The 14,849-nt window shown below is 36.2% G+C and overlaps 1 protein-coding gene across 3 annotated transcripts in view; it reads left to right on the top strand.

Moving 5' to 3' along the window:
• Positions 1-9,221: 9,221 nt before the first annotated feature.
• hmcn1 (hemicentin 1) overlaps positions 9,222-14,849 on the top strand; it is an 88,387-nt gene continuing 82,759 nt past the window's right edge. For all 3 annotated transcript variants that reach the window (XR_013655537.1, XM_023954311.2, XM_023954310.2), the window contains exon 1: positions 9,222-9,731. Coding sequence is in view for 2 of the 3 variants with exons in the window: in XM_023954311.2 (XP_023810079.1) it covers positions 9,359-9,731 (373 nt within the window). In the remaining variant the exon portion in view is untranslated. The remainder of the gene's footprint in view (positions 9,732-14,849) is intronic.

Here is a 14,849-nt window from a genome sequence, read left to right as displayed (position 1 = left end):
TCTGGTTTGTTGTTAATGAACACATTTTGATTTTCAGAAAGTAGATTTCATGTACCACATTAAAGCATTACAAATACAAAGAGCCTGCTTAGCATAAGCTCAGGGATTCAATTAGTTAAGAAATCTTGGTTTGAAATTAATATTTAAAGATAATTAGGAACAATAAAGAAAAAGTTGTTCCAAAAATAGTCATCATGATGCGGCAAACATGCACACAGTAAAAACAAAGCTGAACTTAAACACAAATGTTAAACTATCACGAAATTCCTATTATGGTACTGCATTGTCTGCATTACTGCAGTAAGACTCAGACATAAGTTTTATTTTTAGTAATTTTAGGGTAGTCTTCCATTTCTTTTATTAATTTATGGAAAAGCCTAAGATTTTTACAAGTTTATTTTACAGAGATTCCTTTTTTTTTAAACTTTTTTGTTTTACATAGATTCAATAAAAATTCACATTAGCATAGATTCAATCTGTGTTATCAGCTCAAAATTCACCTTTTATATTTATCAAATCTTCAGATGGCCATAAACAGAACTTCATGGAGTTTTTTTTATTTATTTTTATTATTTTTATTTTTTTTATTATTATATATATATAATATTTTATGTATGAAAACTTGTTCAAGTACAGTTAAATGGTATTTAATGAAAGCTCTATTATTACACTTTACAGTCTTAGTTCCTTCAAATAAGTGCTAAACCTATACTTGCTTTGCACATTTAAGGTGTTTAGGAGTTGTGATGGGATGCACAACAAGTGCTGCAGGAAATACATGTACAAAGATATTAATAAAACTGTAATATATATTAAATAAATGTATTCATCACAATTTTGCTTCCTGAAGCTAGAACTTAATTTGCCTCAGGATTGCTTTCAGTTACTATTTTACTTGCCACACCCACATGCAGGCTTGCACGTGCACACATACTCAATATTTTTCATGCAATCTGCATTCCTGCCTTGTTAATCTGAGTGCTGTTTAAAAAGTGCTGCTTATACAACCTTCATGGGGTCTGAAAACATGTTGACTCCTTTGAAATGATGGGTTAGATTTTTGCTGATCCTCCTGATAAATTTTGTCAATCTGTTTTGAAGGGATGGCAACATTACAATACGATCAAGTTTGATCCAATTAGCAGTTCTTTGGTGAATAAATTATTTTTCTTAAAAAGTTCTGGACTGGGCAAGAACAAGTAAACAAAAAATACCCTGAAGAACAAGTAAAATCCTACACATACCATGAGCTTTTACCCAACATTAGATAACATTAGCAATTCTTAAAAACAAAAAATCAAAAAGAATAAATGATGAGAAGATAGTGTGTTTAGGAGATAACAACTGAGAAGCACAAACGTATGAATGTTTAAAACTTTTTTTCAGCAAAATATAAGGTGGTCTCAAAACACTTAGTATTTTTCCATATCTTGGAATAGTTTCTTGCTTGAAAATCATCGAAACAGCCACAAGCGACATATCTATTTTTAAGGGTTGTGGTTTGGTAAACAAATCAAAACAACCAAAAGTTGACAAAATCTGTTACATTTCAAAAGAAAAAAAAAACACTTTTAATAACCATTAAGAGAGCTAGAATCATGAATAAAATAAACCAAACAAATCCCAAAGAAATGCAAATGTAGGAAAATGACTTGATCCATTATTGTAAATAGAGTTCAATCCCATCTCATGTGCTTAAAAGAAGCATGAACACTGCAGGGACTTGTTACAAACAAAAATTCAGAATACAGCAATTAAATAACAAACTAGATAAAATAGATAACATAAATAATAAACTAGATAAAAATAGATAACAAACATAAAAAAGGGAGCAAACCTTAACCCAATTGTGAAATAATTGCAGAATCAACATTACCACTGAGATTCTGAGAAACTGATTAAAAAAAATACACACACAAAAAAAACCAAAATCCTGCAACTTCAACAGGATGGCTTTATTTTCAGTCATTTTAGAAATAATCCTGCATTTGTTTTAGAAGTGTAAATTTGCATTGCACGTTTAATCTGCTTGGGAATTGTGACCAATTACACAGCCGCAAGCAAGAAATGCACAAAGGAGTTTTTAAATCACTAAAGATATACCTGTTTTAGCCTCACCCTTGCTTTCTGTTGTTATTTTACTCTTCACTGTGGTGTGCATGCCTGCACTGAAAGCAAGGGTGAGGCATGAAGGCATGCATGTTCAAGTGCGCAAGTATTTTTTCCTGCAATCTGGTTTCCTGCACTATAAAACTTGGTCATGATAAATAGGGTGGATGTGGGATTTTTTTTGGGGGGGGTGAAAGGCAGGGGCACCATGGATCAAAGATGCCAGAGGACTTTACGGCTGGTTTGATGAGAGTCTATTTAGGCTCTTCTGACCTGACTTTAAAATCGCATGAAATAGAGAAAACTAGTCCTGCATAATATAAGGCAAATTTATAGTAATCGCAAGATCAATCTGTGCAATATGCATATAGCAAAAGACAGCAGAAATTGCAATAAATGGTTACCTTAAATGTGCTAAAACAACTTTAGGGCCGTTTGAAGTATTTAACAAATCAAATCAATTCTTTTATGCATTTGACCAATCAGATGGAACCCTTCACGTTGTTGACTTATCGGATAGAACCCTTTTATGTTAGATGTTCGCCTCCTATGTAGATGATGGTCATTTGGAGTATAATTTGTTGCAGTGAATTGGAAATGATGTTTTTGGTTGTTTTGCTATTTGTTCATATACCGCAAGTTATATCAGCATCGCAATATTGATCACTAATATCGTACGTCGCAAGTTTTCCCCATATCGTGCAACCCTAGAGAAAAATAAGCTATTATCTGAGTCCAACTCAGACATTTTCTGCGCTTCTAGCTGGTTAATCTTCCATACTCTCCCTTTCATTAGTTACGCCAAAGTCTGGTTGAAACAGCGGACAGAAGGCAGAATAAACTATTGTCATTTTTGCTCATGTGAGTTAGTGACAAGAGTTGAAGGAAATGCGGACAATTGTTTTTGAAAACAAATGCGAGTTTTTGCGTGGTTTGTACTGTGCTGGTTTGGCTGTGAAAGCGAGAGACCTAGAGTGGGAGAAAGAAATAAAAAGAGAGAAAAGAGGGATTACTGCGGGTATGCTGGTGCATATGAGGAAAACCAGTGAGTCTCATTGGCCAGATGAGCTGTTTTTCTGACAAAAGATGGACTTTAGTGGGATCAATGGCTGTAAACCCGGGGATTAGGTCTGTAGGGCACTGTGGCACCAGGCTGCAGGGCCGGCTTTTTGGATGGATAGAGGCATGTGTCATGCAGACTTTGCTTGGAACACAGAGGGGGCAGATATGAGTGCTTGTGATTGGCGGCCAATAATTTGCACTTTTCAAAGTATGGAAAACTACAGCAGAAGAACACACACCCACACATACCACCCTCTCAAGTCCCATTTTGCTGGCAGATCTGATAAAAGATTCTAGGAAATATTCAAAAACAAGCACAAAGCTGCTAACACATAAATGCTAGCAGCTTGTTGACATTACCCAACATAATTTTGAAAACTTCTAATGGCAGAAAAAATACAAGATGAACACATAATGACTTGTCATCAAATAAACTCTTAAAGACTCACCTCGGTGAAAACTGTGTTTTTAACATGTTCTTTTGGCATTTTTCGGTTGATAGAGGCCAAATATTAGCAAAATTAAGCTGAAAATAGTATTTCTTTTTTTTATCTATCTGAAAGTGAGTCAGTATACTTGAATTAATTAAAAAAAATACTACTTTAAACTTAAATTGTTCCAATGTAGTCTTAAGAAGTATTGAGTTATACACATTTTCTACAGTTAGCATTGTTAACATTGTATATAGTATACTTGCTTTAATTATATGTATGCTCAAGTATACTTAATAGAATAAACTTCAAGTGTACAACTTTTTGCTAAGGGTTTATTCAAATTGTTGTGAATCAGGCACAAATAAAAAAATGGCGTGTCTGAAAGCATTTGTAGCTGTGAATGGTATTATAGCAACAAACTCCCAGCTTCGGTCCATTCTGATCCATCCACTTTAGACAGATCCATGCACGTCTTCATTTTCCCCATCTACTTGGTTTCTGGCTCAAAAATGTACAGCTGGATAGCTACAATATTGCTCACTGTTTTTGTTGCATCGGTAATGTTAAATTGGGATTGAGAGTGGCTGTAAGCTGGCGGGAGAGCGTATAAATAGATGGGTGACAGAAAGTGGGGGCGGAATTCCCACAACTCAAAGGCAAATTTCTAACAATCTGTCGCTCTGAAGCAACTATGTCCTAGAAAAAACACTGTTTTTTAAATTTTTTTTTTCCTAAAAATGGCATAATCATAAATGAAAGACCACTGAGAATGCTTTAACAAGAAGTCAAAAGATGGTTGAAGTGGGACATAAAGTTGCTAAAAAATCGTTTTTTTACTGATAATTTTTAAAATTTCTCCTCCTTTTTCTGTGGGCTTTTGTGCTCCAGTTGGTTGTGAAAGTGCGTTAAGCTGTTTTGCAACACGATTCTTTAGCTTTATTTGTGCAAAAATACTTGCAATGCAACACATTTTAAATCAACATTTAGCTAGTTTAAGAAGTAACATTTTTAGTAGCCAGTTCAACTGGCTACAAAGGAATGCAGGGAACTGCAGGCCCATTCTTTTTTACATTGATGAAGTTCATGTCAAACCATTTCAGTCTTGACTTTGACTGGGGTGATTGAACAAGTTGACTTGCTTCTATTTTGGGCATCCTGCTGCGTGCCGTTCATGTCTGATCATTGTTGTTGTGTTGTAAAACCAAGCTTGAAAGGCTTTTTGCTGAGAATTCTTCATTTTCAGTTTACATCAACTATGCTTTCTGTTTTTACTGTTGAGCTGATGAAAAAAATATTTTTGAAACTTCAGATTTAAATAATATATTACATCAAATAGGGGCAATGGCAAGACATCAGTCAATTGTCATGACATCTCAATGATATGGCTGTTAAAACTTGATTGTAATGTGTGTTTCTGTTCAGTTGCTGTTAATCCATATACTTGGACTGGAAAAGGTTTAATGTGAGTCTGCAGATTGGTCAACGCAACACATGATGACGATGAGGTGTTTCCATCTTTTGGCTTCAAAACAAGCCCAAAAAAACAAACCACTACCACCATGCCCAACAGCATAGAGAAAAGAGACTTCCTATTTCCTCATATTTCCTAACAAAAAAAGGCATGCATGTTTTGTCTTTTTCTGATTGGACTGCTATAAAGCTTTATTTGTTATGCCAATTGAGTCTTGTGTAGTTTTGTTCCAAAGTGAATCTGACCGAAACAAAATGTCAGCTTCTCTTTAGCTATCAGTATGTGTTAACATTATGCTGACCACTTGTTTGATGTTATGTCTAGACACCAGACACCTGGTGGATTCTTTCTCTTTAGTTTAGTTTTAGTTTGAATGGTTAACCATCACCCTGCGACAGAGAAAAAGAACCCTGCGACAGACTGGCGACCTGTCCGGGATGGCCCCTGGCTTCGCCCACAAGTGGCCGGGATAGGCTCCAGCAGCCCCGTGACCCCGAAAGGGAATAAACGGAAGAAGATGAATGAATGAATGAATGAATGGTTAACCATCAAATCCAGAAGACAGATACAAGTTTGCTTCTCAGCCCCCACTGACAAAACTCCAAATAATAACCTGTCAGTTAGGATCTCCAAACACAAACAAAAGTTAATAATAAACTCCAAAAATGAAACACTTTCACACATTTTCAACTCCCCACATGTTTTTTTTACTCCAGAAAATTTTATTGAAATACAGTTCAGTTTTAATGTTTTAAGCACTTGTACATAAAATTCACGCCTTATTGTTTATCAATAGTAAAAAAAAACTTGCAAAGTTTTAAGGCTATTTAAAAATGAAAGTTTCAAAAACCAAGCAACTGTTAAGTATCACTTTTTATCCATCTATTCATTTTCCAGACCTGGCTAATCTCTTTCAGGGTCTTTGGATCTAATCACAGCTAGTGTAAGGCAAAAGTGGGGTACATCCTGAACAGTTTGTCAGTCTGTTGTAGGGCCACACAAGCACACACTCACACCTGGACACCAATTAAACTGATACATTAACATATGAAGCTTGTTTTTCGACTGTGGGAGGAAAGAAAACCCACACATACCCAGGAAGAACATGCAAACTCCAAGGGAAAGGTCCCGGTCGGGTTTTGAACCTTCTCACTGTGAGGTTAGAGCGTGAACCACGACACCACAATACAGCCCAGAACTCCTTGGTCTTTAAAAAAAAAAAATTTCATTATATATTATCGAAAATACACAGAGGAAAACACTAATTTGTTTTTTGTAAAACATGGTGGAATAACAACAATTATTCTACCACTGGTGAAGAATTTGCAAAAGAGATTACACAAGTCTAATGCTGAGAAAATAGGGTTTTTATTAAGTTTGGTTCATCGATGCAGCAACAGTCTCTGGCATGTGTAGGCCTGCCAAGCCCCCAAACCTTGCCAGAACATGACACCTGCCAACATGAATCACAGGGCAAATTGCGTGTTTTTTATGTACCTGAAAAAACAGGAGTGCAGAAAGTTTTTATTTCATTATACAGCCTCTTTAAAAGTGATCCACTGATTCATTGACTTTTGTGGAAGAGGTAGGTTTGAGTTGCTGGAAAACCTTATGACAGAACAGTCAGTGTAGAAAGGATCTTGTTATACATTCAGATAGTGAGGGCTTTTCTGAACTGCTTAGCGATGTTCCTCCAAATGTACCAGCTTCATCTGAACTGAATGTTCAGCTTTTTCAACTATCCCTGATAACACAACTTTTACTTTTGACAGAACTGCATCTAGGGATCTAAGTTAGAGATTTTTTTTAACTCTTATTTGAGTATAGCAGTGTGTTGAGTAGACATAATTTACTTGCTCAAATATTTCCAGGTAATTAGATTTGTTTTAATTTGTCTTGCTGTAACTTTATGAATGTTAGAAAATGTTTCTTTTTACTGAGGGCTTTGTAAAATGGTCTTGAAACTTCCAAGTAGGGATTTTCAAATTCAACACATTATAATATTTGGAAAATTCTTATTGTTATTGTGCTTTAATGCCAGCTTCTGTTACTAGTTTGTGCTTTGCCTCCATCAAATCTGATGTTGTTTATACATCATATTACTGTGACCGTGGGTGGTCAGTCATCTTTTTTTCTGTGCAGGCACGCTGGAAGCAGGACTTTGCAGGTTCTTTCAATCCCGATTTATTTATGCAGTCATGTTGCGTAATTACCATCCTGTGAATTTTCAACTAAGCCACAACTATTTGTTTATGATGCAAAGTCCCCATCAGCAGATGATCTCTGCCATCTCTTTAACAAATCTTGTTTTTTGAGGTCGTGCCTCTCATTTGAATGTTTCCGTCCTCCTGTGATAAGCTGTCAAAATAATCCATGAAGACTTTTTTTTTTTTGCTCATTCAGAGGGGTGATTTGAAACATTCTGCCTTCCTCTTATCACTTTCTGTATAGAAAGTAGACATTGCAATGGAGGAATAGCGCCCCTTAGTGTTGCTAACTTGCCTTAGGTCTGTAATGCTGGAATAATCCTTATGAATAAAACACAAAAGGAAGGTTATTAAGCACTTATGTCCTATAGTATCCTATAGTGCCCTATATATATATATATAAATTTATATATAATATATATATAATATATCATAATAATATATAATAATATATATAATATATATATTGTAATTTCATCTGTTTTCTCATAATATTATACAGAGTTAAGCTTTTACCCAAATTAGCCAGATTTGGTAAAAAAGCAAAGTTTTTTTTTAAGAATAAGTCTTGCTTGTAAATTATTTTTAAAAAAAACGGAAGATGAAGCCAGAAGGAATATTAAAACTCTTTTCTCCTGTTGCAGCAGTACTGGGACACTTTAACTTTAGTCCTGTTGTTGGGGTAAAAACATTGGGGCTTTTCTTTTACTATTGTTATAGTGTTACTGTATTGTTTTCAGCAATACTATTGGTGGTTGAAAGGTCTTTACATTAAAGAACTAAAGAACAGTTGTCAATAGAGCTACTGATGAGTGAAATATGCCAAATTGGATGCTTGTGTTTGATACTTTTTTTAAATGAGTCCAGTTCTGCTACAAGTTTGGGATTTCTGAAGCAATCTATTGCTGGAGAGCAAAGATAGATTAAACTCTTCAGGAAAAAACCTCAGGCACTGAAAAAAATTATAACTACAACAAAATTACAATTAAAACTAAAACCTAAATAACCTATTACGAATGATGTCACTCATTTAAAATGAAAGACAATAAAACAAAATCTCAAATGATTTGAAATAATAAATGCATGGGTAAGAAAAGTTTTGTGTCATGCAAATGTTTTTGTCTGTAAGAAATGTCTGATATTGTTTTATAAGAGTGTGCAGTCGTTATGGGACTGAAACACTAGTCTATTATCAGGCCGGAACCAATATAGTAGGAAAAACAATAGAGGAAATGATGCATTTTTAGATTACTGTAAACCTTTCTTGAATTATATCCTACAGTAAAAAATTTTAAAATAAAATCAAATTTATGATTTTGCATATGCAAGTTACATTATAGAAATATATGTTTTATGAATTCAAGAACGATTTTTCACCTTTTTTATTGTGTTGACAGTTTTCGTTTTTAGTATTTAAACATATTATATTTTGAACAAATCCTTCCATATTTATAACACACATTTAATATAAAAAACGTGCACGTACATTTTAATTGCGATACGATGTAATAATGTAAATCCTTTGATCCGGATGGAATACCCACAAACAACCGCTAGATGGCAACACATACACAGAAAATTACTAAGAGTTTTTAAAAACATATTTAACTTTACAAAAAATCTTGCGCATTAAACTTATTTGAATCATATATCTATTCAAACATTGATTTAATGTATTAGCAATAAATGCTAATATACAAAGCAGGACTCTGAAAAACAAAAATTTTAGTCCACATATTTCATTTGACCCCAGGCATCTATACACTTTTATGACTTTTATACAAAGAAAAGGAGCTTTTCTTTGTATAAAGAGCAACTTGGGCTCAAACCGTTACCTCCATGTACAATAAAGTTACGAGCTGAGCGCCTTGAGGCCATAATGAGCCTCTCGTCCAATGGCGCGTCTTAGAGTCGTGAGGGTCAGCTGAGAGGTGGTCTTTTAAAGACGGATCTGAACAAGCTCCTGACTCTGCAGGCGCTGCTCCAGCTGGTGCCAGCAGAAGTTCAGCTGACAGAGCCGCGAGACGCAGCGCGCGGGTGAAGGCACCAAAGAGGAAAGTTCCCACTATTGACTTATGCTGAGAGCTCTCCTCTGGAACGGTTCTCATGTTCCTGCTTTCATGTCGGGACTTACCCTGGCGCTTCCAACCGAGACAGTAACATATCCATCAGCAAAAACCTTTGGATCTGACATGGGCCGCGCACTCCTTTTGGTGGCACTGGCGCTGTCCGCGGCGCTTTGCGCGGGTCAGGACACAGGCGCACCGGTCAGAAATGAGGACATCCCCGAGGGCGCGTCCACCCTGGCGTTCGTGTTTGATGTCACCGGATCCATGTACGACGACTTAGTTCAGGTCATCGAGGGGGCATCCAAAATTCTGGAAACATCTCTGAGCAGACCCAAAAGACCTTTGTACAACTTCGCCCTGGTGCCATTCCATGACCCAGGTAATGAAGCCACCATTTAGGAGTAAGAGTTCAATCCATGCCTTCACCTGATTTGTTTTTTTTTTTCTTTCAAATTCTTCTTTGTGCTGTAAATAGTTTGCTCCTAACCCAAACAGAATGTTCTTCACACCTCCTGAGGTGAGACTCTGGGGATGTGGTCCCAGATGTTCAGTCTGACGGTCACCATCATTAGCATTCTTCCAGTGTTACTGTTCTTCAAGATTACAACCACTCTGGGGTGCTCTATGATTCTCAGCTAGAACATATGATGAGGCTGCCTAACTCTGACTCAGAGGTCAAAGGTGCTGGCTTCCAGTCAAAACTCATTTCCAGTGATATTTATAACTCCAGATACAGACATGATCAGGTTTTTAATTCTCTGCCAGGGATTAACAGCATTTAACATAAGTCAATTATGTATATGGTACTGATTTCTCCATATGAGAGGAACATTTAACTTTTCTATCATCTAAAGCATGTTTTTTTTCTCATAAAAATGTAGGAACACCTTTCTAATTCTATGGTTTGTTGTGATGAGATGTTTATGAATTCTGAGAGGTTTAAAGTTTTACTCCAATCATCTTTCTGTTGTAAGTGGTTTTTAATCATGATTATGCAATTTTTTTGCCAAAATGCAAAAAGTAGTTTTCTAGAATATTGTTTCTGCAGAGTTCATGGGAAATTGCCTTTTAAGTTGTGAGCGGGATTGCCTGACTGTGTGAGTCCTCACCTACTTCCCGACATCCTTCTGTTTAAATGCTGATCCGTTAGTGTACAGCCCCTCACAAGCCCAACCAAGCATACCGAGACAATCTTGGGAATCTTTGAAAAACTTTCTTTGATTTCTCCCTCTCAGTTTCAACATCTTTCAAGCCGCTTTGACTAAAAATGTATAGATCCAAGAAATCTGACAGACATGAAAGGATGTAGATGCTCCATGGGTTGGAGATACAAATTCCTATTCCAGATGTTTTCTTTCTTCTTAACTTCAGCATGTCCCAAATTCTTTTGAAGCACATTTCCTTAATCACATATTCAATCTGCAAGCTCTGTGCCTAAAACAATAATTATTCTAGAGGAGGAAAAATGTTCAGAGTATAGGAGTGTAATAAAGGAGGAATGCATTATTGTGTTCCTCTGGGGAAAAGTATACAAAAGAACTGTGATGCTGAGGATCAGACACAGCTTTGTGTTCAGGGTTTGTTTTCACGTTGAACTGTCATAGAGTTCCTCATACAAAACAGCTGAGACAAGAGTGAGCTCCTCCGTTTGCTCCTCTCTAAGATGTTTGTTTGGCCCTCGCTTCAAGGGACATTTGTTTGCTTCTTAAAAAGTTTACGAGCTTGTCAGACGCTCCTTGAAACCCCCCAAGGGAGTATAGGAATGATTCGTAAAGCAACTGCCAGCACGGGTAGCTAAACATTTTACCAAATGGTCTGACCACCTTCTTCCAGCAGATCCTCAGATGTTGTGATTGAGCGAGTCATGTTTTGGTGAAGACTCTTGAGAACCTGTTTCCTTCAGACCGAGATCCATTTGTCTTTTTTTCATTTGGCCGTTGCTCCTTCAAATAAGAGCTTTGCTTTTACACGAATCTCACACTGTAAACCCAACAGTTAGTCTGTGTTTCTGTGGTTCTTTGTTGTGGAGAGGGCAGCAACAAAAGAGCGCTTGGATTTTGGGGTCAAGCCTATGTGGGAAGATCAACCAGGAAGTCTCCCCCTTTTCCTTTATCCTGGAGGGAGCCAAAGAATGAAAGACCGGGGTCACTTAGCTGGTCCTTTGCTGAAATACAGAGATTGTGTGTAACGACATCCAATGACTCTAGTTTTTGGTTTTAATTCCAACGATAGCTTCATGTAAAGAACCTGTACAAAATGTAAGACAAACCAACTTTTTGAAGAGACAAAATATCTTTTTTAGGGGTTGATGGTCAGAATCAGTACTTCTAAAACCAAGAAATACTTTTTCCATCTCAAGGCTACTTAAATTTAGGTCCTGTAAATAAATAATAGAGGAATTGATTGCATTTGGCTGAGCTGAGTCCGTGTTCTTTGGGGAAAGCTTGTTTTAAAGACCCACTCCATTAAAATTGGGTTGTTAACATGTTCTTGTGGCATTTTTCTCATGATGGAGGACATATATAAAGAAAATTAAGCGTAAAATTGCATTTCTGAGTATTTTTTTATTCAAATCATTGTAAAAAGATAGAAAAAGCTGCACATTTAATACTAACATCTTACAGAATCATGGAAGGTATTATGATCAATTAAACTAACTGCAAAAGAAAATTCCCCCAATTAAAGGAAAGGTTTTTTTGTACTCAAAAACATTTTAGGGAAAACTAAATTAAACACTTTTCCTACAGTTATTATGTTAGTAAAAACCTATTTTTTAACTAAGGAGCATCTTCGTTCCTCCACACGTTAGCATGCACAGCACGATATCCTGCCTCCTGCAAAAGGTGATTGGCTATTTAAAAGAGACCCTATAATTTAGACAGAAAACACTTCCAGGATCCTTCATTATGAAGATGAAAGATGAAAAAAGGGGGAAAATATCAATGTCTGCCTTCTAAATGAAAAGATGCACAGATAAACGGAATCATACAGTTAGGAAACAAGTTTCTGCTTAACATCATCAAGATCTTCAAAAATAATTCTCCAAACATTTAGTTTGGAGTTATTCTCATTTAGACCTATTATTTGTTTTAACTACAGCCTGTTTCTCTCAGCTGATGGCCTTGCCTGCTCACATTTTCTCGTCAGTTGTCTTTAGTTAGAGGGAGATGGTTGCAGACTGATGAGAGGGGATGATGCAGCAGCTTCTACCTTTCCTGCGAGATCAAAGGCTCTCCCATCTAAAAAGCTCTCTTTGTTGGTGTTCGGTGCCTTTTCCTACCAGCTCTCTTTTTGGCTTTGTTTCCTTCTTTCCAGAGCAATTCTGTGGCCGAACACCCCGCCTGCATGAGATTACAAGGAGCCCGCATTTAGCCGGACAGAGTCAGTAATGATGCTATTAGCCAGGAATGCCAGAAGACAGAGCAGCAGATTTCTGAGATCGAGAGGATCTTAAGGTTTTGTGCACTATCCCTGAGTTTTACAACACCTGTCAATATTTATGGTTTTACATACTCATTCTACAATGGTCTTTTTTGCTTAATTTCAACTCTTTTAAACTGTGCTGTTATTTAAAAAAAAAACAAGATATATTGATTAAAATAAAAATATGTTCCTTCTGATCTATTTTCAAATTTAACAGCTCTCAGAACTCCATGTCCTTAAAATTATGTCTTAGTTAAAATGTCTAAAAATTAGGTCTTAGTTTGGTTAAATGCTATTCTATTTTGAGTGAGGGTCTCTCATAATTGGTATTTAGGTGTGGGTGCCCTCAAGCATTGTGCATGTTTTCTGTTGGGACTCTCAGCCTCCTCCTGACGTCTAAAAATTCAGCAGCCACTGCCTAGTCTGTCCTTTCAGATCTCTTCTGAGATTAGGGATTTGACTGTTGCTAATCCTCCCTGTGTCAATTTTATCACAGGAATGGCAGCATTACAACGTAATCAAATTACTAAGTAAAACTGGGTCAAATTGATCGATCCTTGGTTAACAGATTTTTACTAAAAAAAAAGAGGAAAATTTATTTTCTTTTTTTTATACGTAAAGGAAAATTTAATGCGTTGCACATCTAAGATTCAAAAATGTATTTTTTAGAAGATCTTGCATAATATTAATGAGGTTAAAGACATTTCATTTTGTCTTCAGTTGGTTTCTTTGATATGTAAAATCCGGCAGATACGAAGCCCACTGAGATGACTATTGTGAATTTGGGCTATATACCGGTAAATAAAATTGAATTGAATTGAGTTGTAGTATTTCTGAAGAAACAGATACATTTGACAGACAAATTTAGCAAATCATGAAAAGCCTAAAAGGTTTCATTTTTTATTCAGGTTTTCTTTCCTGTTCTCCGGCACACATAGTAAACTGAACTGTCTCTAACGTTTACCATGTGTCCACAATGTAAGGAGGAGAAGACTGAGAGTCCAACTCTCGTTCATTTTTGTGAGCCGAGCTCCTGAGGCAAATCAGGTGATTTTGATCATTTCTCCAGCTGCTTTGCTTGTTGGAGGTCAGAGACTTTTAGGGATGTCTGTTGCCGGACCCTTATGTTGCAACTACTGCAAAACACATAGCGATATTTAAAAGCCTTAACAACAAACACGTGGCTTCCATATTTTATAGATTTTTAGTCCCTTCAAATTCAAGTTGAATTTTTTCCAGCTTTTCCAGCTTCGAGCTCTAGCTCCAACAAAAAAACACTTTATTCTGTGTTGGTTTGGCGTTTAGTATAAAATTGTCATTATCCTTTATGGAAGTGAACAATGTTTTTGCATGTTCATTTTGTAGACATTTCCTTACATTTTTACTTGTGAAACCTTTCCTGCGTGATAATTAGTTTTAGGGTGTTTAGATTCATTTAAGTGTTTTATATCTTTTTATTTACGACCTGGCAGACTCATTTGATGAAGATTACCTTTACATCCTTTACTGGTTTCAGAGTTAAACATTTATTTCATACGGCTGGACTTCATGCCAGCTGCTTCTTCCAGGGCTGTGTTTTCACTCCGTACGCTGCTTGGGGACATTAAGTGGAAACATATGGGAGGTGGACATGTGTGAGGAAATGAGGTCTGTGTGTTCAGAAGGCCCTATTACTACAGCAAAAGATAGGGTCTGTTTTAGTCAATTAGTTTTTGCCAACACTAATGCTGCATTTTCAGTTTTTCTGGAAGACTTGACATTATCTTAATTTTTTTGACAATGACAGCCATTTGCTGGAATTTATTGAAACTGCTATGTCGGGTTGCTCCAAGTCAACACGTTGTAGGTCATAGCTAAATAATTTTAATTGATTTAAATCATTTTGTTATTCAGATCATGTGAAAATCAGGAAGAATCCTACTTTTCATTTTTCAACAAAATAAATAAAATACTAGCAAGATTCTATGCAATATTTATGCTGTTCTACCTATTATGTACATAGTTATAATACAAGTCTACTTTTTTGTATTTGGATGCATATTATTCATGGCCTGCGATAGACTGGTGACCTGTC

This window comes from Oryzias latipes, chromosome 4, assembly GCF_053564925.1.
Source record: "Oryzias latipes strain Hd-rR chromosome 4, Olatipes_Hd-rR_3.1".
Taxonomy (NCBI): domain Eukaryota; kingdom Metazoa; phylum Chordata; class Actinopteri; order Beloniformes; family Adrianichthyidae; genus Oryzias; species Oryzias latipes.
This window is presented reverse-complemented; position numbering and strand designations above follow the sequence as displayed.